The 25,718-nt window shown below is 45.7% G+C and overlaps 3 protein-coding genes across 3 annotated transcripts; 2 read left to right on the plus strand and 1 right to left on the minus strand.

Annotated features, from left to right (window-relative positions):
- LOC108153761 (succinate--CoA ligase [ADP/GDP-forming] subunit alpha, mitochondrial) lies at positions 1-1,305 on the plus strand. The gene has a single exon (XM_017283899.2). The coding sequence runs from the start codon at positions 199-201 to the stop codon at positions 1,225-1,227; it is 1,029 nt and encodes a 342-aa protein (XP_017139388.1). The 5' UTR covers positions 1-198; the 3' UTR covers positions 1,228-1,305.
- Positions 1,306-1,386: 81 nt separating this feature from the next.
- LOC108150765 lies at positions 1,387-6,159 on the plus strand. The gene is made up of 2 exons (XM_017279059.2): positions 1,387-1,494; positions 5,082-6,159. Exon 2 carries the CDS (start codon positions 5,099-5,101, stop codon positions 6,071-6,073), a length of 975 nt encoding a protein of 324 aa, XP_017134548.1. The 5' UTR covers positions 1,387-1,494; positions 5,082-5,098; the 3' UTR covers positions 6,074-6,159.
- Positions 6,160-11,490: 5,331 nt separating this feature from the next.
- On the minus strand, positions 11,491-12,634 carry LOC108153609 (27 kDa hemolymph protein). The gene has a single exon (XM_017283707.2). The coding sequence runs from the start codon at positions 12,616-12,618 to the stop codon at positions 11,647-11,649; it is 972 nt and encodes a 323-aa protein (XP_017139196.1). The 5' UTR covers positions 12,619-12,634; the 3' UTR covers positions 11,491-11,646.
- Between the last annotated feature and the right edge of the window lie 13,084 nt (positions 12,635-25,718).

The raw sequence follows: 25,718 nt of genomic DNA on the forward strand, positions 1-25,718 counted from the left end.
GTCAAAAAATTGTAGTCCGACAGACAGCAAAAACATTTTCGGTCTTCGTTTCGATCGTTCTACTCTAAATCCAACAAAAAACACAGAGAGCTCTTTTGTTAGCCAGCGCGCAGATAAAAAGATAAAAGAGCGATAGAAAAGTGGTCTGAACACTCTACAAGCTCCACTCCCCCTCCGCGTGATCCCCACAGACGAAAGATGACCATGTCCAATTGGCGAGCAAGCGGCTGGTTGGCGCCCGCGCGGCTGCTTCGTGTGATGCGCGGCAAGTCCGATTACAGCAAGACGGCCAAGAATCTAAAGATCAACAAGGAGACCAAGCTGCTGGTGCAGGGATTCACCGGCAAGCAGGCCACCTTCCACTCGCAGGAGGCCTTGAAGTACGGCACCAATTTGGTCGGTGGTGTGTCGCCCAAGAAGGGCGGCACCAAGCACCTGGACAAGCCGGTCTTCAAGAGCGTCGCGGAGGCGACGAAAGAGTTGAAGCCGGACGCCACCGTGATCTTCATTCCGCCGAGCAATGCCGCCGATGGCATCCGTTCGGCCATCGAGAGCGAGATCGGTCTGATCGTGGCCATCACGGAGGGCATACCGCAGGTGGACATGGTTCGCATCATGCAGATGCTGAACTGCCAGGAGAAGTCCCGCCTCCTGGGTCCCAACTGCCCGGGCATCATCTCCCCCGATCAGTGCAAGATTGGCATCATGCCCGGCGACATCCACAAGCGCGGCTGCGTCGGCATCGTCTCCCGTTCCGGTACCCTCACCTACGAGGCCGTCCAGCAGACCACAAGGACCGGCCTCGGCCAGACGCTGTGCATCGGCTGTGGCGGCGACCCCTTCAACGGCACCAATTTCATCGATGGACTCAAGGTCTTCCTGTCTGACCCCGAGACCAAGGGCATCATCCTCATTGGCGAGATCGGCGGCAGTGCCGAGGAGGACGCCGCCGAGTTCCTCAAGCAGCACAACTCTGGCTCCAAGGCCAAGCCCGTTGTCAGCTTCATTGCCGGACAGACCGCCCCGCCCGGCCGTCGCATGGGCCATGCGGGTGCCATCATTGCCGGCGGCAAGGGCACGGCCCCGGCCAAGGTGAAAGCACTGGAGAAGGCAGGCGTCATCGTGTCCCAAAATCCCTGCCACATGGGCTCCACCCTCTACAAGGAGATGCTGCGCCTCAAGCTCGTCCCCAAGAAGGAGGAGGCCGGCTCCAGCAACAAGAAGTAGGCCCAGAAGGATAGACAGATTTCCGTTAAGGGTTCCCTTCAAGAGTTACAAATAAATAAAGAACATGCAATAGCCCAATCGATGGTTGATTTTGGGACTACCATAAGGTGGGATCTGTAAGGTCGTTAGAATGGTTACAAATACCTAACCAAAATCCCCTTGTCATTAAAACTCATATCACAAGTCGTCGTTTCTCACATTGGAACACACAAAAATTCTCACATATATTTTCAAGCTGGGACACGATACGTTAAGGAGAGACCACAGGTAAGTGGATTGCATTTCATATTCAAATCGGAAGCCAGGCACATGGACATGGACATGGACTACCTTTGTAGGTCAGCATTGGCCTTTCAAATTAGAGTTGATTGAACTGAATAGACACGGCTTCGATTCGATTCGTTTCGTTTCGTTTTGTTTCCTGCGAATGCAGGAGTTCACTCAACTGTCGTTGATATCCATTGAGCGGCTGATAGCGAGGGTATAATGGGTTCTTTTCAGGGATGGGGACTTCCTTCGCACCTCCGATTCGCATTCATCCAATTCTATTCCGATGAAAACCCATCAAATATCTGTGGGTATGCCCTGCTTCGAGTATCCCTCAACTGCTGCTCCGCCACCTGCACTTCCACTTCCACTTCCATTGTTGTTCCGCTAAAAACCTAATTTCGCTCCGTTGTTTGTTCATGGCTGTTGTTCCCGTGGCCGACACGGTCCACACTTGTTTGTTTGCCCTATCGCGGGGGCTAATGTTGCTGTTGCAACTCCAACCAACTCCAACTTGATGAGGTCCCAGCCTTCGAGGGAATCTACTGGTGCTCTCTCAGCCCTCTTACCCCTATAGGATGGATCGAGAGTCTGCCCTGTTGATGGATCTTAACCAACTATGGACCTTTGAGCATGATACGAGATTACCCTCTTTTGTTTGAATATTGATGGCTGTCAATGATTGTGCATTGGTTTTTACAAAGTTTTCTATTGGATATTCAAGTCGTAAGTTTTCCGTAATCAGAGTAACCTTTTCAGAGGGTATCCTCTCCCTTCTATTGGTTCTATTATAAGAGTCCTCCACTCTCTCGTCCCTGCCATAAACTAATTACCGCACGTTTTGCGCTCTGCTCTATTACAGTGGTTCTTCTAGTTGTTTTCTGCCAACAATTAACATTCAGAATGATGATGATGAGGTTGTTCATGTTGATGGGAATGAAAATAAAGATAGAGATGGGTTGGGGTGGGGTGAGGTGTTTTGTTGATGGCAATGGCAATGGCGATGGCGATGGCGATGGGGATAGAGATCCCAAGCATAACCATCATCTGTCCCGTGTCTGTATAGCGACTCTTGCAACTGCTGTTCATGACAAATATTTAAATCATTTTGCTGTCAGCACAAGGTGGCCCCACCTGTCTGCTGCCTCCTGCCACCTGCTGTCATCCTGGAGAGCCTGGGCTAACGCATAATTTAACTGTAAGATGGAGCAGAGCACTCCGACTGTGTCCCTGTTTCTGTCTTAGCCGCCGTCTCCTGTTCCTTCTCCGTTTGGGTCTCCTTCTGGGGCTTTTCCAGCAACTGTTAAATGACAGGCACGCCTCTTGGTCTCGAGACAAGTGCCACACATCATCCGCTGCAGGAAAAACTGAGAATTTGCCTGCTCGCTTTTCTTTGCTTGCCGGTCTGCCTGCCTACCTGCCTGCCAGCTGCTGCTGCCTCTGCTTTTGCTTCCCTGGCAGTCGAAGTATATGGATTTTTAGCTCAATTTTGGCAATACGCAGAATTATACTCTTGTAAACATCTTCCATACTATGCAGTCCATTCTCTTGCCTGTTTCTATGTACTTCCAATATTTTGCTTAAGACAACTTGTTTGTTTTTAAAGATCATCCTACATTCAAGCTTACCAACCGCTGGATAATCCTGCTGCAAGGGTATGTGCCACTTCTGCTCCTGCTGCAAAGACTATCCTTCTTCGTTTTTCTTGTACTTGCTCTCCTGCTTAGGTGTCACTTGCTGCACTTGAGATATATTCATATATACATACGTGCACGTGCACGTGTAGGGTGCACAGTGAGAGCTCTCTGGGGCGGACAATCATGGGTTCTCTATGCGGTGATCTTTCAGTAGAGCTTTTACTGTGAGTGTGTGTGTGGTTCTGTGTGTGTGTGTGTGTGTGTCTTTGAATACTTTTGTGAGTTATTTCTTTTTCCAGCTATTTGGCAAATGCCACAGACACTCTGCTCTGCTCTGCTCCTTTTTTTGGTGTGGATTCGCACTCCTTTTGGAGCACTTCTCTGGTTAAGAGCTCGGCACAAATGCATTTTCCTTATTAAGAGTCCAGTTCTCTGTCTGTCTCTCTGTCTCTCTCTCTGTGCTCTCTGGCCTTTTCTGTCTCTATTTAAGTTTTCATTTAAATTATATGTAGAGGGGGCTTTCCCCCGTCGAGCACATTTTCCATTTTTCACCTGCAGAAAAGAGGGAAATGGAAAGGCGAAAAGGCGTGACTCCTCTGATAATGCCAGTCAAGTGGGACAGAATTGGCGGTGGCGGGGGCGGGGATAAGGGGTGGCTGGGAGAGGACGCTATTCGACCGCAGAAACAGTGAAAAGCAATTAAAGTAAGACAAGTTTTAAAAGTCCAACCCGAATCGAGGAGAAAGAAAGCAAAAGGCCACTGCCAGAGTCAATTTGATTTCTGATTGGAGTGGGAATATGGTAGTGGAAGTGGAATTGGATGCAACAGGGAATGGGGAAACATGCGGACTGTGGGTGGGGGCTGTGGGGGGCAGTGACAAGTGGCACAGCCGAATCCGCAAATGGATGATGGTGGATGGGAAACAGCCAAAAAGCGATTGAATGGTTGATGGCCTTCAATAAATTCTAGTATTCCCTCTCTCTCTCTTTCTGTCTTTTCTCCCTGTGGGATATGCTGCGGGGGAGGGGGGCAAAAACACTTGACAAAAATTTATGAGACCGCCGCCATCAAACTAATTGAAAAACTAAGCCTCTGCTCCCCAAACCCAAACCCAAGCCCAAACCCAAAAGAGTAAGCCAAACTTTTGCCATCCACAGAACAAACCCGAAAACACACACACACACACACACACACACAAAGAAGGGGTGGCAGAGTGACACAAGGAATGTGTGGCACATGCAAACAAAACCCCAAAAATGTTGCACTTAATTGCAACTATTGGAAACTTTGTCCTGCATCCTAATCCGACACTCATCCTTCCATCCTACCCTTCGCTTCCCCACTCTTTGGTCGTGCTACCAAATTCGGTTTATTTTCTTGCCAAATACTTGGGGGCATGGCAGCTTGCGGTTGGAGCAGGGTGTCCGTCCAGAGAGGGGCTTGAAAAAGTGCATGCCACAGAATAGTCTCGCAGTCGAGAATCCTCCCTGTAATTCTATCAAATTATGCATGACACACATGCCACAGCCATCCACTTTGTTGTATCAACCACACCTCTTCCCACACACTCCCTCCCCCGGCTAGCCACCCATTTACGTGTCCAATTGATTGACAATTAGAGATTGACAATTGTCATTTAAACCGTAAATAATTTCATTTGATTGGGGCTCTGATTACATCCGTGTAATCAAATCGAGTTTTAAAGCACTCGATAATAACCTCTGACCCTTGGAGAGTGGAGAGGGGCCACACTCTACTTTGTGGATGGACGATTGGCCCTCTAATGGGACGCCTGCCATGTGGTCGCTGCTTTCCGCTCGCTTATAATTGACACTCGACACACTCTCGAGTTAATCGAGAAAGGGATATGCGGTAGATCGCCACCAAATATCGTGCAACAATCAATGGGTAACAGTCAATGCCATTTCCAACCCTTCTGTATCCCCCAGGAACTCTTCTCTCATCGATGGCTAATAGAAGGACAGTCCCTGGGACGGACCGCTCTGATCTGAATCTGAACAATTCGGTTGACGGGATAGGTGTCCCGCCCAGGTTCGGCGGCTACTGGACTTTGGAATTGAACCACCAAAACGAGCCATTGGGATCCGGATCGCAAAAAACAGGCAGCTCAGGCAGTTTCAATAGGATCTACAACAAACTCGGCAAAAAACAAACAGCAAATGTAGCTAAAGAGGTTGGAGGTATATCTACGAAGCAGAAGTATATCTCCTGTAGTGCTCCAGTCTCCCGAGGGAATCGGCCGATCTATGAGGATGCCAGCTCACTCCAGAGCCCCTTGGTCCAGTCATCCCGGATGGCTTCACCAGAGCTATCAGAATCCTACACCTCGAACAGCAGCTTTTTGCAAAGCTTTAATAAATTAAGGAGTGGGACCCCGAAGAAGCACTCTCCCAAAATAAAAACATTCAAGAAACACTCGTACTACGACACCCCTCCCTCAGGCAGGTGGAAGATAACTCCAATACCTTCGCCGGTGTATCCGCAAGAATTTTCGATAAATATTAATTCCAGAACCAGCAGCAGCTCCTCGAAAAACTACATGTCCAAGCTGGCCCGCCGACTGGGTTTGGCATATTCCACAGAAGGGCCCTCTAAAGAGTACACTGAATACTCAACAGCGACCTCTACAGAAGAATCCGCAGAAGAGTCGGGAATGTGGAATGTCCAGCAAAAGAAGGCCTTCCTCCCAAAGTATACCGATTTCAGCGGTAAATACTTCGAGGGGCACGACTCTTCCGGCAAGGACGCGGAGGACACGGCAGAAAGCCTTGGGGATAACGAGCCTTCCGATGATGAGGGTGAGGACGAGCGCTTCTACCGCCAGATGTACGAACTGTGCCGGGCAGCCCACCTGCTTATGTGCACGTACGTCCTGAAGAAGGCCAAGGAAATGTCTCAGAGACGCAAGTCTCAGCTCTAGGATCATCAGAGAATCCACCTTCAATCCGATCTTCCCTGAATCACAAGTTTCTTGTTTGGTTACTAAATAAAAAGTAAATCTTTTTCGCATTCAGTCGGGCTGTTTTTTCTCCACCTCCTTTTTTCAGCAGCATTTTGCCCCATGCTTCATCAGAATTTTCCGCATTTACTCACCATCTTTCATTAGTATTTCCCCACTTTTTAGCACTGCAATTAAATATGCTAAAATGAAATCAAATATTTTTCGGGGCCACGAAAAAGTTAAACACCAAACGATTTTAATAGCTGTCACGGGGGAAATAGCGATGGTTGGAGATGGTCGCCGATGGTGGTGGTGGTGGTGCGGCTGCTGCTGCTGCTGCGGTGGAAAACTTTACTGTCGCAATTAATAAAGTTTTTCTAGTCGAAGGGTTGGACGTGGGTGGTGGCTTGGGGAAACCGTCGGAACAAAAAAAAACCACCCAATGAGAGAGCAACGCGAGTCTGTTTACAGTTTTCGCCATTTTCAGCGAAAAATCGCTGACGTTGCGTATGTGGCATCCACACACACATATACAGCCCCTTACCCCTCCCACTGTCAGCGTCAGCGTCAAGTGTCTTTGCATAATTTTTAGAAAACCGCACGAAGGGTGACTTTAATGTCATCAGCGGTTTCCTGTAGCTCCCCCACACGACAGCTGTCAACAGATTTAATGTGCAGCTTTAATCAAATTCACATCAGGCTAGTTACGCTGTGAGGACGAGCCAGAAGGAGGCCATGATAAGGCCAGCCTGAGGCCAGGATGATCCAGCGGAACCAGAGGAATGGAATCCCCCAGCGAAAGTTTCCCCACATTGCCATGACCCTACTGCTCCTTCCATAGCGCATTACAATGCGAAAACTTTTGTGGCAGTGCTTTTTTAAGCACACCCTGCCAAAAGATGGATAGTATATGGGACCTTCTCGCCCTTATAGAATGCATCTATTTTGCAGGGGGAGGGAGGTCGATCCATGATCCATGATCCATCCAAGAAGAGCCTCCCAAGGGAAGCAATCAAGAAAGCCGTAGATCCCATTGTAGATCCTCCGACTGCATTGTATCTAAGACTATAAAATACCAAGATATTGCATCGGGAACAAATTCCAGTTCAATATTCGTTCCATACATCATTGTACCAGCAAGTGGCGTTCTGGTACTTCAATTCCCTTTTGGGCTTGGTCTTTTCTGCGCCTTTTCCATCGATACTTCCTTTGGAATTCAGTTCAGTCTCTTGTTTCGAAAATCGCTCGTCCGAAACAGGACACACCCTTCATGGATCCGAGTAATGGGTATCGTTTAGTCGAGAGTCTAGAAATGGCACTTGTATCTGCTTCACATTACGCTGGAATGCGTTGACTGATTGAAGGTGGCGGAGGTGCTAGAGTGTGTTGCAAGTGTTGCGGAAGTTGGAGTGTCTAGTGCCCGCTGTAACAAGTACAGCTGCTCGTGTGCTGCTGCCTCCTTCTTGTGGCGTGCAACTTGATGCAATTAAAAGCGCATCAACAACTCAAAATCCCCAAAAAACACTCTGCTCCAAGGGCTTAAAGGAGCAGGTGTCCAGGAAAACACCGAATTGCGAGGAACACGAAAAAGAGCTGCACGAGTGCAAAGTTCAGTCCAGGACTCCAAGACTCCAAGACTTTGTGGTGCACTGAGACTTCTTGGCGGCTGTTATGCTCCCCGTTCGTGTATCTCTATCTGTATCTCTGCATCCCTCTGTGTGTGTCAGTATTCTCGCTCTCCCCGGCAAGGTGTTTGGGCCAAAGTTTTGTCGACATCTTAATTTCTCACTTGTAAATTGAGCTGCGCCAGCAACCGCAAATTAGACCCCAAAGTATACGTACTTTGTGGATGCCACATATTCCCCATATCCCCACACATACAAGCACACAGGAGCCATGCCACACAGACAGTCATGCGTAAGACCAACACGGTAGACAGACAGGGAGGAGCAGACAGAAGAGGAGAATGCGGGACTCCATCTCTCCAGACAAAGCTCCCTCAAAGTGTGGCAAAGTGCGAAGTGTGCGTGTGGGTAGGGGGTTGGAGGACAGAGGACAGAGGGCAGAGGGCAGAGGGCAGAGGAATTCCCGCTCCGACTATGTGGCACCCACAATGGTGGTGACACCACAAAACCCAAAACACCCAATGCCAAATCCGATGAAAGTGCGTGGCGTGTGTGGAGGATTGTCAGCGATAGGAATCGTAACAGCATTATTGGGCCAAAAGTATGCTCGATTGATTGCAAATAGATAATGGATAATTGATTGGCAGATGGAAATTAATGGAATGCCAGAATCGATGCGGAAACAGATAATCAATAGAACAAACGAATGAGCCTCATTTCGCATTTCCCATTTGATTCTTCCCCACCAGAGCACACGGAGACGGAGAGGGCTAATGGGCTCGTGTCGCGCCTCTTCCATTAGCCTCCTGTACAATGTGTCAGGGATATCCTGGAACTGAAACTACTCCTGTTCCTGCCTCTTCACACCTCCTCGACCAACAGAACTGCAGCCAGATGTTCTGGTCCTTCTGCCAGATGCTGCATTTCTCTGCAATTTCCCAGTGGACCGCTATTGGTTCCCTACCTTTCCTTTCCTTACGCACACTTACCCCTATCCACACCCCCTGGAAAAGCCATCCCCCCACCCTTCCACACGTTTCGTCACGCTTTTCACACCGCACCAAAGTAGACAAACATTTGCAAATGAGCGTTAAAGCGTGGCTCTCCAGCAGCCGCAGACGCCTCAGGTGGCATGCTCCACCATCTGCCATTCTGGCACCTCTGCCCCTTACCCTAAGACACCCACTCCCCCTGGAGTCCTCACTGAGAAAGAGGCACGAAGTGGCATGGGGCATGGAGCATGGAGCATGGAGCATGGAGCATGGAGCATGGAGAATGCGTGCACAATTAGAGATAGTTGCGGCAATGACAGTGGCAACTTTCTGGAAACAAAATTGAAATATTTAATTAAATTTGGCAGACTGCAGGTACACCCCTCACGCTCCCTCCTCCCTCCTCCTATGGAAATACGTAATTTCCATTTTCATTGCCTTTTCATGGACCCTGCCACCCAATAAAGTGCATAAAAGTAGTAGGCATTCCTTAAACCCTGAAACTTTTCTTGTGTTGGGCTATCTCTTTGGTTCAGTGCAAAGATCTGCCAGAGTAAGTGCAAGCTTTAAGGACTCAAGATTCCTGGTTTTAGGATCCTCTGGAAAGATACTTTGGAGGTGTCCTCAAAAAGTGGGAGCCGCAGAGGTTCCTTCATTTACTTCTGTTTCAATAAGATTCCAAATATGCTTGGGAAAGTTGTGAGCCTCTCATTGAAAGATCTCTGAAGTCCTGAAAGCACCCATTGAGGGTTCGAGCTCTTCCGGCCCATTTCAGTCTCCTTTTGTTCGGCTTTACCCCCCGAAAAGCATTTGCAGTCCTTCTTCTGGCTCGCTTATCGCCGGCACCCCATCGAGGGCCAATAATTTGGCCAATGACGTGCAATTATTTGCCAGCCAACTTTTGAGCCCCTCTCCTGCACCGCTCCGGGCCGCCCCGAGTCACGCCTTTTGTCCGGTGGGGCAGGCAGCACTTTGCCAATTGCTCGCGTGGCACGTACAAAGTTTGTCTGCTCCAAGCAGCTGAATGGGAGCTGCAAAAGTCGCAGGACTCAACTATGACTTGGACTTGGACTCGGACGACGACGACGACGTCGAGGACGACTACGACTCTCTCAGTCCGACTGGAATGATTCATGGCCGTTGCAATTTAGCTGCCAACTCGCGAAAAGTACCGGAAACGCATTCATTTTCCGCATTTTTCACATCAATAATAAAGTGGAAGCGAGTGAAGGGAGGAGGATCAGGCAGAAGAAGGCGGGTCTGCGACTGCAGTCCTAATTAAGTTTGTAACATTTATGACTTGTTAGCCAAAGACTTTGACTGGCTAACTAACCAAACGGAGCCAAGGAGCCACTGGGCCACTGAGCCACCAATGAAACTATATTGATTGGAAGAAGCCGTTCGAATCCTTCAGGTCCCCAGTCTCAGTCGCAGTCTCAGCTCCACTTGCCAGCAGAAAACGAGGGACTTATGCAGGACGAAAGCTGAACTAAGACTCCATCCATTTCATTTCACGCTTCGTCTGCTGTCAAATGGCCCCCCAACAAAGCGAATCTGGATGAGACGATGAGGTTGAGAATGAGGATAGGGCTCTGGAGGTGGTCTCTCTTCCTTGTTGTTGTCCAGTCTCTGGACTCTCTGAATCTCTCCGCTTGGGCCGCACTCGTCTGTGAAATGATGACAGTTGCGGTTTCATTTTTTCGCTGTCCTTTCTCCCTAAGATTTATATGACATTTTTTTCGGATATGCCCTTCACAATGGGTCCGATGATTTTAGGGCGATCTTCAGTCCCAAGGACATGCAAAGATGGAATGAAATGCATTCTCATGGTAGTGCTGTTGAATGATCGCATAAGTGAGTTCTCTTATTAGTAGCTTTTAGATTTCCACAGCTAAAGCCCACGGCAATGAACCAATGTAGCACCACCATTTCCTGTATGAATGAGCTCTAATAAATACCCTATGATAGCACCATTAATCCGTATTTGCCTCCCATTCGATAAGTGTATTTGTAAATACAACCACTTCCGTCGGTTCTGGGCATCTCATACATTTTATGATTTACGAGGGTGACGAGGCACTCTGCACAGCAAATGGCTGAGGGAGGGGTAGGAGAATGGACTAGGGGTATGGCGAATGGCCACCAATTTGCTTATCATTCCCGGAGTATGACTACAAATTTTGTTTACTTTTCCCACAAAGTGCGACAACAATTTTTGGGTTATCATTACTTATGCATTTCGTTGAGGATTTCCTTAATTATCTCAGAGCTGAGATTACTCGAATTCCTTCTACTGTTCAGCTTAAACTGTTCCCATTCTCGTTCATCCGACAGTTCAGGTAAAACTATGATCAGCTCTACTGAAACTGTGCCTGTTCCTTCCACAATGCAACAAAATCTGTATTTAGCCAGTGACCACACCTCACTTTCATCTTAGGGCCCCAGCTTTTCTCTATCTTATATTCTGTTTCTTACTTTCTCTCTCTCTCTGGTTTTTCCTCCGTTTCCCCCCCATTGTTTCACTGCTGGCGATAAGAGCCAGCCGGAGACGACTGACCCGCTGCTCGGCTTTTGCTTTAGCTTCTACTTCTGTTGCTGACCGATAAGCGGCCTGCAATATGGTCCGAGCGGCTCAGTGACCCCCAGCCCCAGCCCCAACCCCACCTCCCACTCGTCGCACTCGTCCCCATCTCATATTTCAGGCTTGTGTTTATGCAGCTCAACACTTTCCTGGATCCCGGACACCGACACGGACCCGCAGCCGGAGTTAACAAGGGAATCCGTTAAGCGGCTTACGCTCGACTTGGGAAAGTTTATTAAACATAATTATAAAATATCAAAAAACAAAAAAAACAACGAGAGAGAAAGGATAAAGGAAAGCAGGCACACACACGCAGAATGGAGAATCGGTGGGTGGGACGGAGAGCCCGCCCTTTTATAGGACGGCCGCCAACGGTAGGAGAAGGAGGAGGCTCCAGGCCACCAGCGAGGCGGCTCCCCCGGCGGCTGGGTCTGGGGCCGTAAGGGCCTGGGCCCGCTGCCGCTCCTGGAGAACCCGTTCGATGGCCGGCTGGCAGTTGGACTCCTTGCGGACGTAGCGGAACATGGACTCCACAATGTTGCTGGGCGTGATGGTTTCGCAGCGCTCCAGGTGGCGGACGGTGCAGGTTTCGAAGTCGTAGAGGTCGACGCACTGGCGGGGACCCAGGACGAGCTCTGGCAGCAGGTCGGCAATGTTGGAGGACGAGAGCTGCCCCACCTGGGGCAGGTAGCCGGCGAAAGTGGTGTTGAGGCAGGTGGCGATGTGGTCGCGGCTCGCCTGCAGGCACTCCGGACCCTGTTCGGCGATGAAGAGGGCGATCTGGTCGCCGTTCTTGTAGCAGACGAACTCCAGCAGCTTGTCCATGATGCGCTGCATAAGGGCGTTGTGGGTGCGCTCTTCGCGGGTGAGGCACGGCTGCAGCACGGCATTGAACTCCCGCAGGCAGGTCTTCGCCTGCGGCAGGCGCAGACAGTACTTCTCGAAGACCACGTCCAGGTCTCCCTTGGGGCTGGCCTTCTCTATCTCGTCCAGGATCTCGGTGACATTGGCCAGTCCTCCAATGCAGCCCATCAGCTGTCCGGCCGCCTGCTCGATGGCCGTTCCCAGAGCCGTGGCGTTCACGGAGCCGGCGGGGAGCGCCTGGTTGGCCTTCTCGCATTTGGCGCGCAGCAGGCGCTGCAAGTCCGCCAGCGACACATTCGCCTTCGAGTAGCCCGCGGGCAGGTAGTGGGCGCCCAGCTCCTCCAGATCCTTGACAGTCGCCGGATCCACTTCTGGCAGCTGTCCCGATCCCAGAGCCAGGCAGCAGCCCCATGCGACGACGGCCAGCAGCAGCAAGTGCGATGCGCTCGGCGTTCTCTCCATGACTGATCCCGACGAACAGCCCCGCAGCCCCGATTCCGACCCAAACGGGCATTATCTTATCAGTGACGGGGGGTGGCCAGGGGAAGGGGGCGCCCACAGGGGGTGGGGTGGCTGCGGTCAATGTCTGAGATTAAGGCAGCACTATCGCCAGATAGAGCCCCAGTCCCAGTCTGCTGCCACTAATCGGGCGAGTAAACAACACACAAATGTCCGAGAGCGTCCGTATACGGCCTCCGACAACAACAACCCAACAACAGACCGAACAAGAGAGAGAAGTGGATAGGGAAATGTATAAACATTTAAATAGTAAAGCATTTTTGAGAAAAAATCTCAAAAAAAGTTTAAACGTTTGAAGCAAGGCGTTGCGAATTTGTTATGCCCCTGAAGTTATTGTGGGACAAAGAAATTTATATATGTACATTGTTCATAAAAATAATGATAAATTAAAATTTTTTGAAATTTGTTGCCCTATTTGCAAAGTGATTAAGCAGACCTATTTTCAGCAATAATCGAGCGTGCGGTTTTTAAAATATGTATAAACCAAAATATGATACGGAAAATATAAACAATATATCCTTTTCCGTGGTTTGTAGTTTGTGGAAGAACTTTTACCCAGAATTAAATCAAACACAAAAAAAAGAGCAAAAAAATGGACTTTGGCACATTTTAATAGGGTTTTGCTTCAAAGTCAATGAAATTATATGTATATTGGCTAAATTAGGTTCAATAAATTTAGAAAATATTATTGCGCGAGAATTGTATGGACCTTTGTCTGGCCATTAAACAGCAGAACAGCTACATATGTCACTGCAACAACTATTGCTTTTTAATACGTCTAACTACACGAAGTGCTAAGCCCTTAATTATACTACTTATAATGATAATGTTACCAATTCCTCTTCAAGTACTTTTATTGAAACTTATACTCCCGGCATACTTCTGGCACTTCTACTGAAACTGCTATTACTATACGAAAAGTGCGATGCTTCTATTGGTACTCAAACTGATGTGTTACTTATAATTTTACCACTACTGCTCTTGCCTCAACCTCTTATACTGCTACTTATATTTATATTGCCACTTATACTGCTGCACCTATTACTTCTACTGTCACTTCTAATACCACTCCATATGCTACTACTTAATTTTAGATCCATGCACTACGTCTGCAACTGAAAAAGAAAGATTAGTTCGTATTAGTAATAATACTAACAGTGGAAGTAGTTGTTCCTCTTATTACAAGACTTCCTCCTACAGCTTCAACAAAGCACAGCTGCATGTTATCGGCTTCCTATCGGTTAGCCTTATCGACACATCGTAATACACAGAAATGAGCACATGCTCGTAGGTGGAATGCATTAATCCATCACACTTGTTTCATATAACTGGACTCAAGCCTGATGCACACGCGGAAGTGCGTGCTCTCGATACGCACCACGTAATCGTAATCGTAATGGCCCACTCGATGCCACCGATAAGCCGGCCTTATCGATGCGGTCAGCTAATCGGCAAATCATGTTAATTTTATGTACCCCGCTCCAGGGATCGAGTTTAATCAGTTGTTTCGGGGCCGAAGTGCGGCACCCATGTGCCGCCGGCTCCATCTCAAAATGGAAGCCGGGATTGGAACCTCTCTCCCTGTTACCAGGCCGCATCAACCTCAACTTGCATCCATCTATCGGAATAGGAATAATGGTAGAAGGGGGTAGAATAATCAACGGATTAATGCTTAGCCTCTGGATATTTCTGCCGTTCATAAAGTAGAAGTATATCCAAGGGAAGACCCCCATCTACCCCAGTGAGGCCAGTGGGGGGCAGCAACAGCTGCTGGCAGCAAAACCCAAAAACTGTAACTGAAAAACGGTAAAACGAAAAAATAGCAACAGAAACCCGAAGAAGCACAACTTGAAAAGTAACAATTTATCTTCGTTTGCAGAGCGGATGTTGCAAGTGCAATAAACAACTCCCCCTAAACCGCCCCCAAAAATTGCACCCAAAAGAGGAGCCAGAGTGCAGGAGACGGGAGAAGGAGCACAGAACTCTCTGCGCAAATTGAAATGAAGCGCAGGAAAGGATTCCCAAAAAAATGAAACCAATTAATTGTGGAGCCATTCTGGTGGGCGTGGCTGGAAAAGGATCACTAAGAGAGGGTAAAGAGGGGGCTGGTGCAAAGAGGGCGTGTGGCTAATGGCTGCAGTGCATTAAAGTTCCCTTGCAATTAGCTACAAAGAGCAATTTCTTGCACATTTCTCAGACGTTGAGACTTGGGACAGAGCGGTAAAGGTACACAAACAGAGGAAGGGAACAGGAAGAAGCGAACAGATCAAGAAGGAAATAAATTAAGGAAGGATATAAACATATACAACTTTGCCAGAACACATGTGTACTCTTGCCTCAAAGCTATGTATGCAATGTGTAGATTCTATCACTACGAGTAACGATAATCAGTAGCATACTTAATATTTGGACATGGGTTACGTTCGTTTTCAGCGTTTGAGACACTTGTGGATGTGCTCTTCAAAACCACCCCAGGAAAGGGTGCAAAGCCTTCCCAGAAGGGGGTCGATATAATGGGTAAAGGGGTCACGGGAAACCCGCAAACAATTGGCAAGCTCGAACGGATGTTGGCGCCCAGCTAATTGCAGCTGCCAATAAATTGCACGAAACTGTACAGGGAGGTGGAGCACTGGCGAGGGGCAGGAGCCGGAGCAGGAGGCCATTTGCCAATTGCTTTTTCAACGTTTCCGTTTCCGCTATGGAGGCTCTGACTGTGCCTGTGCCTGTGCCTCTGACTGTGCGTACACGCGTGATGCGTTTAGCTAATGATAATTAGCAGAGCTCCCATTCTGATGACGATGCTGTCGCTGATGATATTATAGTTACGCAGGAAACAGGGCTCACTCTCAATGGGGGTATACACGATGGAACCAACACACGATGGTCCCCTACGAGCTTTTGGTCTAGCAGTAAAACCCGTTCAGTGTCTGCCTAGACTGTCTTCACTGTACCTGTGCCTTCATTGCTGTGTGTACATTGCTGTGTGCACTTTAATGCAAATAATTCATTTCATAATCAAGCAATGCCAACGCTGCAAATTGATGCCCATGCCAGGCATCCCACACTATTGTTTGTGGCCAAAAGCAAACAGCGTTCACAGATGGAGGCAGACAGAGGCAGAAAGAGAGAGGACAACCTGATATCATGGCTATGCATATCTGTATCTGTATCTGCAACTGTATCTTATTCTGCACTTACGAACCCCGAACACTGAATGTTAGATATATACATATTTTATGTGTATTTCATCCATTTGAAGGCATTTCCAAATGAAAGCATTTGAGAAAAAGGCATATTTCGCAAGCTCTCATCGTTTATCTAGAGTGTATGCTCCCATATTCGTAATACACCCATAAACCAATCTAATTTAAAACACCTCATATGATGTTTTGAAGAACTTTCATTGGCGCTCCACCCGGGAGTCTCCGCGCTCAACACTTGTTTTCATCATTTCTTCTGCTGGACTTCAAGCATATCCCGAACAATCTCCAGAAGATTTTCCAATATAACCCGCTTTGGTGCGGCGCACAATGGGACATTCTGCCGTTTCAGCTTGCTAAATTAATAACTTCTGAACAAATAAAGAATTATGAAAAACTGCATTTGAAAGAAAAAACTTTCAAAATCAGCTTAAGTACATTATGCTACAATGTCTAAAAGCTTCACAATAATGGGTTAAAGTTGAACTTTGCTGCCGGTGCATATTTTCCTATGTAAAATGCTCAATATTTATTTTTGTTTTATCGATAAGGTACTTTGAATAAAATATTATTTTTTATTTAATTTGTAACTTAACCTAATTATAAAAACTTAAATCAAAAAAATTTGTTTATATCTGAAAGTTGTTTGAATTTTTGTTTCTGTAAAATAATCCTCCACTTCCTGTTTAGTGAGAGAAATATCTAATAAACTTATCATTTCTGAAGAAAATCTTCTTGGCGATTTAATTTGTGATCTCACATATCTAATGGATGAAATATATGAATCTAAAGAGGCTGCTTAATTTGTGATGTCTTGCACGTATTCATATTCCTGTATTTTTTGTAAACTTTGTTTCTCGTTTCCTGGGCTTCCTCTGACATCTCTCCATTCATTCACAAACAACAACATAATTGAGGTAGCGCGAAATGGAAAATTAATCTAATATTGAGTGTACCTGAGCATATGCATTCATTAGTACCTAACTATTGAGCGGTTTTTTAACTTTGAACTATTTATTACCTAAGGCTAAAAGCCTTTTCTGCGCTTCGTAGCCGTTTGGCTTCTATACCGATTTACCTGTCACAACCTCGCACGAAAAACGGTCAAAATATGATTTTGTATGGGATTTGAGCTCTGATAGCTTTTCCTAAGAATTCATGCAGCAATAAATGATACCAAAAACAGAATCATACGTTACATAGTTTACTTTTTTTCCACCTGAAAGATGTAATATTTGAATAAAAGTTAAAAAAAAATTTGTGCACTGAAACAATTTTCAACTTTGAGTGCTCATATCTTCTAAACAAAAAGTCTGATTACTTTGAAAATTGATTTTTAAAAGCTCTGGAAAATTCTCTATTAGTTGCGTGTATTGATTGTATCCAAAGCGCAAAAGAAATCTTCGACTTTTGCCACCTCTTTTCGTCTAAATCGCCACTGTGCGGCGCTTTGTTTGCAGAAAGAATACTAGAGCAGCAGTTGGATCTGTCCTGGTCGACATTAACGAAACTATTTCGGGACCCCCGCAAAAATACCTTGTATTATTATATTTGTTTATTTAATGGCTGAAAAATACTAATCATAAAAAAAGAAAGCACATACATATATGTATATATATATGTGTATTTATTTAACTTACTACCAAAAATTTTTGCTCTCTTCATTTTATTATGATTATTTCTTTTTGGGGTATTTTTTTTTTTTTTTTGCTCTTGAACGATTTGAATAGACATATTTCGTAAAACCGTCGTCTAAATAACGCATATAAACGTGCGGTTTAGGAAAATCGCAGATGGATGGTGGAATAACTAGGAAATTTTGGGAGCGGCGAAAATGTACGGGCCATCCCCGAAATGGATGGTGCATAGTTGTCAGTACGAATAGCGCACAAAGCTAAAATAGTTTGGTGGAACGCCACCCTCACTAAACTACGTGAGCACAAGCCGACACTATAGACAAACTTCAAACTTGACCAAACGATTCGAAATCTGGTGGCATATAAGAGAGCTAAAGCTTTTTTCAAAGCTTTTCCCCCCAAATTACCAACAAAAAATCTGGCATCAAAACTCTAACTGACATACATAGAGCTCCCTTAAAAACCGTGTCAGGCAGCGATACACCTATTTCCACACACTAGTCAAATTATTCAGAAGACCACAACTTCTCTGCAGATTATTTGAACAAGGAAAGTTCCAGCCTTGCCATGGAATATAGGCCACCTCAGATACCTTGACACCCCTATGACATTTATCGAACTCGAGTCTTCCTTAGCCCAAAGAAGAGGAAAAACCCCAGGAGTTGATAGGAAATCATAAACAATTCGAAAGAATCTACATCACAATGCCATGTAGGGACTTATTAACAACTATAACTTTATTTTAAACAATGGCATCTACCCCCACACTTGGTCTGTGGCATCTGTTGTCCCTGTTCCAAAGCCAAATAAACCTACACCCGAGATTGATAGCTTTAGGCCAATCTCACAGCTTCCTTGCCCAAGCAAACTCTTTGAACAATTTTTAGCACGCAGATTAATGTGATATCTGTACAGGAAAAATTTTCTATCACACAATCAAGTTACTTTTAAGCGCAAGCACAGCACTATTGACTCTTCTGAAAATTAAAAATTTTGTGTCAGACGTTCTTTGCTCTGAAAAGCTAGGAACGGATTTTGAAAGAGCGTTTGCCGTCCTTGATCATCTTACACTTTGGGGTGTGGGTACAAAGGCCGTTATGCAGTGAAAGCCCTTAGGATTCGTACCTCCTTCAGAGTTCGAATCAATAATATTCACTCTCTTCCAATTGCGCTCTTTCTCTTTACGTCGTACTTTTAATACACAATGCTCAAAATGAGTATAGGGATATAGTCGATTTTTGGGTTAAAGTGGACGTGTGTAACGTCCTGAAGGAAGCGTTTCCGACCCCATAAAGTATAGATATCCATGATCAGCATCAATTGCCGATTCGATTGAGCCATGTGTGTCTGTCCGTCTATCCGTCCGTAATCAGGGACTATAAGAGCTAGAGCAACGAAATTTTGTATCCAGACCTCTGTGATATCTCACTGTTACAAGTGTATTTAAAAACTTCGCCCAGCACCTTCCGCCCCCACAAAGGACGAAAATCTGTGGCATCCGCATTTTTTAAGTCAGGAGAAAATCAAAAAAGTCACAGAATTATAGGGAATGTCTTCTAGCCTGCAAAATCTTAGCCAGATCGTATCATTATTATAGCCAGAAATAAGAAAGCAATTTCATTTTCCCTCGCTCTGTCTCTATCTAACACACACGTTTCCTGGTCAGCTTTGGCTGTCGCTCCAGATGAGCGCCTAGATCTCAGAGACTATAAAAGTTGGAGCAACCAAGTGACCTGACCAAGTGTATTTCAAAATTTCACTCCGACCCCTTTCGCCCCACAAAAGACAAAAGTCTGTGGCATCCGCAATTTTTAAGATACGAAAAAATTAGAAAGCGCAAAATAATAGAACAGCTACCAGATTGCCGATTCTGGATCAGATCGGATCATTATTATATCCATAAGGAACAAATCAAATTGCAGTTACTACGCAGCGCCCGACAGCACGTTCTTACTGATTTTCGGTCTCCCTCGCACATACTCTTTATCATTCAATGTTAGCGCCGTCTGGCGGAGGAGAGCCATACTGACTACTGCGGCCGTAGCAGCAACTCACTACCTTCCCTCTCGTTATAACAGTCGATAGTGACTTAGTAGCTTAGTAAAATAATTCTTAGGCATAAAAACGTTAGTTTAAAAACACAAATGATGTTCATAATTGCTTTAAAAAATACTAAAAGATATTCAGGAGTGGCGAAAACAAATAAATGCATAATTCTGCATATTTACAGAAAACATCACTGAACGTGGAGACCTTAGACTGTCCACAATTATAATCTAGACTTTACATCGCTTGATTTCTAAGCTCAACATTTTCTAGTATCCATTTTAATACGTTAATTAAAATCACAAGAGCTCTTTTCCTTGCCAAAATGGACGATGGACTTCCGGTTTTCGGATGGAGTGCAGATGCAAACATAAGAAAAATCCAAACCCCATACCACAATTTCGAGCGCCGCGGCATATTGTAAATACCTTCCCTACATTTCCAATAAAATGCATTTTAGCGGAAGCGGACCTTCCGTCCATCAACCACTGGTTGTACGAGTCCACAATCAGGCTGCTGCCAAAATTCTCGTCGTCAGCCATCCTTCTACTCAACAAATATTTCATGAGTACCATTAAAGCCAAACGTAAACACAAAGTAGCCTCAACCCTACGACGCTGCGCAATTTTTTGGAAACAACACAAAATACAACCCCCAGAAAAATCTAAACCCGACTCTGCCTTCCTCCACGGCAGGTATGGAGTTCGTCCTTCAATCTCCGACTTCATCAACTAAAAAAAGAAATACTATGAGCGGGGAGCTCAGAAGTCTTTTCTTTGAAAAAAAAGGAGCAACTCTTTTTGGCTATTCACCGATGCATCAAAAAACAAGTCTGGCACCGGCTTTGCCATGGTTAACAGCGAAAACGTCATTATCGCAGGGAGATTCTACCTGTTTGTTCCCCAATCTTCACTGCAAAGGCTTTCGCCATTGGTAAAGCCGGCAAATACGCTAATGAAACACCTGGTCTACTTACGATCCGCACTGGCCTCTCCACTACCGAAGCTGTCAAAAACTTAAGCTGGCGCAATAAAATAAAGGACGATATTCGAAACTTCATTCATTAGCTCACTCTGTTCTGGGTACCCAGTCAGCAGGGTATCTAAGGAAACGAGTATGACGATTTAGCTGCAAATCACGTTACAAAAGCTCAAAATTTCCTGCATTTCCTGAAAATAACATAAGAAGGCTCATCACCATGACCAAAACCGAAAGACACTCCGAAGAATGGTACCAACTGCACAGCGCTGTTACTGTAAGGATACTCTCTCAGTGGACCAACTTTTAGGCGCTGGTACAAAAAGGGTCCACGATAAGAAAATAACTCTTTGAAGATAAACAACCCTCAAAATCTCTTCAGCATACAAGGCCAGAAAACATTAATTTAATTTACCATTTCCTAGAATAATTTTAAATTAACGAATTTATTTAGCTTGTAACTATTAACAGCAAATGCTGAAGGCAAGTGAAGTAGCAAGTGCTCGAATATTTTTAAAGTTAATATTTTATATTTGCCTTAAATTAATAATATAAATAATATATATATAAGGGAAAACCAAATTTATCCAAACCAAATGTATTAAAAATGCAGAGATGATAAATATAACATTTCATACATATATTGCATGATAATTTAGTTCTGGGACTCTTAGTGGAAAACCACTAAGTACAGATCGAGGAAAGAGCTTATTCAATGTTAAGAAAGATTATCCACCATAGCAAACGCTTAAAGTCACAGCCAGAGAGGCTTCCATAAAAAACAACAAACAACGAACATGCTCTTTACTTAGGTTAGGTTAGGTTAACCCGGACGGCCCTCAGCGGAGCCCCACATGCGTCAATATGGCCCTTAGTTGTCCGGATAGAGGGGTATGAACCGCATAGGCCAGTAGTTGCTGTGGCGTCCTCTTGGAGGCATCTTCCAGTGATGCCAGCACCGGTGCGCCCTGGTATTTCCTCCTTGCCCTTAAGAGAGCAGGACAGTTGCAGATGAGATGTTCCAGGGTTTCGGTTGCCCCAAGTTCATCACATTTCCTACAACGGTCTCTGTTCGTGATGCCTAGCTTTGTTGCATGCGCCGCATGGTAGGTGGTATGGTCCTTCCGTGGTAGGTGCAGTGGGTAGTGGCTGAGTTTCTCATTGCGGTCTTTGCACATGATTTTCGCGGTTCTGCAGGTGGTGGATCTCCTCCACCTATTTTCGGTTTGTGATCTGGCCTGCTTTTCTAGATCGCTTTGCTGCGTTCTAAGGGAGACAGGCACGTTCTCGGTTCTCGTATTCGCCAGCCCGACGCCTTCCTTAGCTTAACTATTTTAAAATTTAAAGTTGAATTTAGTTTTAAATTAAGCAAGCATCCTAAAAGCTCTTGACCTTAACAGTAATACTGTTTGAAAGCCAGGTGTTCAAAGAGCCCAAGGAACATTCATTTGAATGAAATATTACTTCACTTTAATAGAAAGATTGTAAATGGAATGAGTACCCCCACTTTGTCAGACCAATGCTTGCACATTTGTTAATCAATTTGCACTCCCGAAATCGGGGGATTATTTGGCTTTCGACTGTCATGAGTGAGATTTTCATAATGGACATGTCCGAAAAAAATGGCAGAAATGTTAATTAGAATGCAAAATCAATTCATGCAGGATGTGCCAGCGAACGGAGGAAAGACTAATCCCAGTGAAAATCGGATGAGAGTTATGGGGAATGAAATCAGGGGCGATGGGGATACCAACGTGTCCATTCGCTCCGCACTCTCTCTCTCTCCCCCTCTCTTTGCGAGTGGATAGTAGCACATTGAAATTGAGTGCAGACCGCAACATCCAAATGAGAAATGTGGCGAAAATACAGTTTTTGGATTAACAATTCACAGCTCCAGGATACCCCTGACCAAGCCCCCAACCACGTAACCCCCATAACCCCAAGCCCCATATCACCCCGAAATGGCACAGCAAAACAATGTGGAAAGAAATGCAATAACTAAAACAAACCGCAATGGAAAACTTTTGGCCAGAGGCACACACAAAAAGCCAAACAAACACATAATGTCAATGGGTTGAGAGATGGGAAGGGTAATGTGGCATAGAATGGGGGGCAACAATTGCCTCACGATTGATGAGTGCGCGTGACACGAGGGGTACCCCAGGAAAATCCCGAAAACAAAAGGTTGATGAAAGGAATGCAGCTGGAATTGCCATTGAGCCGCATTGAAGGGAGCGCAAGCCAAGGATTAAAGTCCGACTGGGGGATGCCCTGCAGTTACTCGAAAAAGGGGGAGCTTTGATACCCTGGCAATCATTTTTGTTTACAGGAACTCAGTTTTGTGGGTTTCCCCTACTCGGTGGAGTCTTTGCTCGGGCTGGCTCTTCCGTTGTTTTGCTGCTGGACGAGGGAAACAATTGCATTTTCCTGCAGCACACTTGTAAAACACGACCGACAAAGAGGTGCATTGGGCACAGTAGTGGGCGCAGAGGGGGTGGACAAGTGAAGTACACATTCCCCCCTCTTTTCAACCCACTTCATGTGTACGGCGAGTATGAAGCAAAAATGTCAACATGTCATCGCGTCAATTGCCATACAACTTGATATCTGTCATACGGCAAGGATATTCCGTCAGTCAATGGCAATCATTATAAAGAGCTGGCAGCGTCACTCTCTGTGCCCCTCCCTCCCTCCGAGGCCTCGAGCCCTCGATCCTCATTTTGCTGGAGAAGAACAATGGAGGAGAGGGGAACAGAGTGCATATTGATTTTGATGCTGTTACACAAAATGTTGACAATTCCCGTTGCACCACCCCTTTGGCCCTTGGCCACGTTAAGAGCGTGTCGAAACAGAGGATACATATTGGGGCAATAGGCAATATGGCAAACAGAGATAGAGCGAGAGTGAGAGACAGTGTGGGAGAGTGACAGTGCTGTCGAGGGTTTTGTTGCTGGTTTTACGAGCTGTTGGCGTCAAAAACATCTGGCCAATATTGTTGTGCCCCATGTTAACACGTTGGCAGGGCAGGATCTGGAGGCAGGCCCCCAACCCCCAACGCCCAACAGCATCCACATATAAGAACGAACAAACGGGAGGCAGGGTACGGGAACAAAAACTGTATGATACTCTTGCAGTTGTTATAGTACTCCGATCAGTACAGAGATCTCAATTATTTGCATTCAAAATATATCCTAATATCCTCTGAAAGAAAACATCTTAAAGAAATAATCTTCATCGAGAAACGAACCTTAAGAGATAAGGTCGATAGTACTCTGTCCTGTGGTTCACTGTGCTAGCTCTTCCGGTCTCCCATTCAACTCCCCTTTCGTTCAACTTAGCCTCCAGCCCCTCTTCTGATGTCTGCTCCCTGCTCCCTGCCATGTGCCATGTGCAACCATCTATGACATCGGGAGGCTTTAATGGGTTAATTTGCATTAATATATTCAATTGAATGCGTTTGCGGCGACACCAAACGATGCTACTTGCTGCTTGCCACATTCTCAATGTTGTTGTGGTTGCATGTTTGCAGGCATGCAGCGAAACGTTGCCAGTAGCTCCATTGGGTAGCAACATAGTACGGGGGTATATTGAGTCTGAGTAAGAGCTGAAGCTGTGCTATCTTCTCTTTAAAGCAGATCTAGCGCTTCCTTTTTATTGAATCGGGTATACCACAGATATGTTAAAAATCATTCCGTTCAGATTTATTTTACACACAGAATGATGAAGTTCGTCTGTAAAATCTTCCTAGAGGGTATCTTGTTTTCTGCGACACAAGTTTAAAGTACTTCGCCTTCTCTTTTTTGTACGAGCATACAGCTTAATTCGATTTGCCATCGCAGTGCAATTAAATTAATTTTAATTTGCCAGCCAGACAGCCGAACCACTTCTTCCTCCACTTCCTACAGATCCTTCATCAAAATCTCCCCCTTTCGGCCCTGGCAAACTTCTTTATTTTTGCAGATAATCAAACCACACATAAAATAATTGCAGTCTGATGTGTACGAGTATTCGTATGATAGGCTTACCTAATTCCCAGACATGCTACAATATGTACTCTTTTCACCGTGGTGATTTATATTACTCATTATACCCGATACTCAAACTGAGTATAGGGGTATATTAGGTTTGTGGGTGAATGGGGATTTGTGTAACGTCCAGAAGGAAGCGTTTCCGAACCCCAAAAAATAAATATACATGATCAGTATCAATAGCCGAGTCGATTGAGCCAAGTTTGTCTGTGCGTCCGTGCTCAGAGACTGTAAGAGCTAGAGCAACTACATTTTGTATCCAGACTTCTGTGGATGGGATCATTATTATAAGAAAAAAGGAACAATAGCGCCGTCTGGCGGAGACAAAAAACGTGGATTAATTTAGAGCAAATTCCACCTTTTTGCACTTACATCATTAAAATAAGGCACTAATCCCTATAATCCCAATGCGAAGTTCCACGAATCTTCGAAACACAGCTAAGAAAACGAGGAAGAGAAAGGTGCTGCGCGCTCTATGCCATTTTCCAGAAGACTCACAATTTGCTAAGCTAGTCAGTGAGAGAGAAACACAGAGCGAGTTCTGCTAAGACACTCTGTTTAAGAGTCAGAGCATGTGCTGTGGCTACAAAAATAGGTTCAAGCAGGTCCCTCGGACCCAAGGCTGGAAAATCTTGTACAGTTAGCATAGTAGAATTGATGGACATATCTAAATCGAATCTTTAAATCGCTGCTGGAATAATCGCTCTCACTTTCTCTCACTTATTGTACCACCTTTTGTTGAGGCCTTTCCCTTGTTCACCTCTACCTCTGCGTTCACTTTCCTTCGTTTATTGTTTAGCTTCTCTTTTCTTCCTTCCTTCCTTTTTCTTTGTGGGGCAGAGCGCCTTTCTAATGCGCTTCGGTTGACTGGCGCTTAGATAAAGTCAAATTATTCGTGTTTGCTGGGGTCCCGGGCCCCCACTCTCGTCCTGAATCCTGAATCCAAAACAGAAACAGAAACTCTTTTTATTTTTGGCACACACTTCACTTCCAGAGTCTTCTTTGCTTTGGTTTTCTTTTCTATTCTTTGGCTTTGTGGGTACGCCTCCTGTCCTTCTGTCCTACTGTCATTCTGGCCTGCTGTGCCTTTGCCAAACACTCCAGGATTGACTGACTGGCAGCCGTTGTTGATATATGATGGGGTCCATGGGGAC

The sequence above is a fragment of the Drosophila miranda genome, chromosome XR, assembly GCF_003369915.1.
Source record: "Drosophila miranda strain MSH22 chromosome XR, D.miranda_PacBio2.1, whole genome shotgun sequence".
NCBI lineage: Eukaryota > Metazoa > Arthropoda > Insecta > Diptera > Drosophilidae > Drosophila > Drosophila miranda.

Coding starts and splice junctions, on each gene's coding strand:
- LOC108153761 (XM_017283899.2), top strand. CDS start 199: ATGACCATGTCCAATTGGCGAGCAAGCGGCTGGTTGGCGCCCGCGCGG.
- LOC108150765 (XM_017279059.2), top strand. CDS start 5,099: ATGGCTAATAGAAGGACAGTCCCTGGGACGGACCGCTCTGATCTGAAT.
- LOC108153609 (XM_017283707.2), bottom strand. CDS start 12,618: ATGGAGAGAACGCCGAGCGCATCGCACTTGCTGCTGCTGGCCGTCGTC.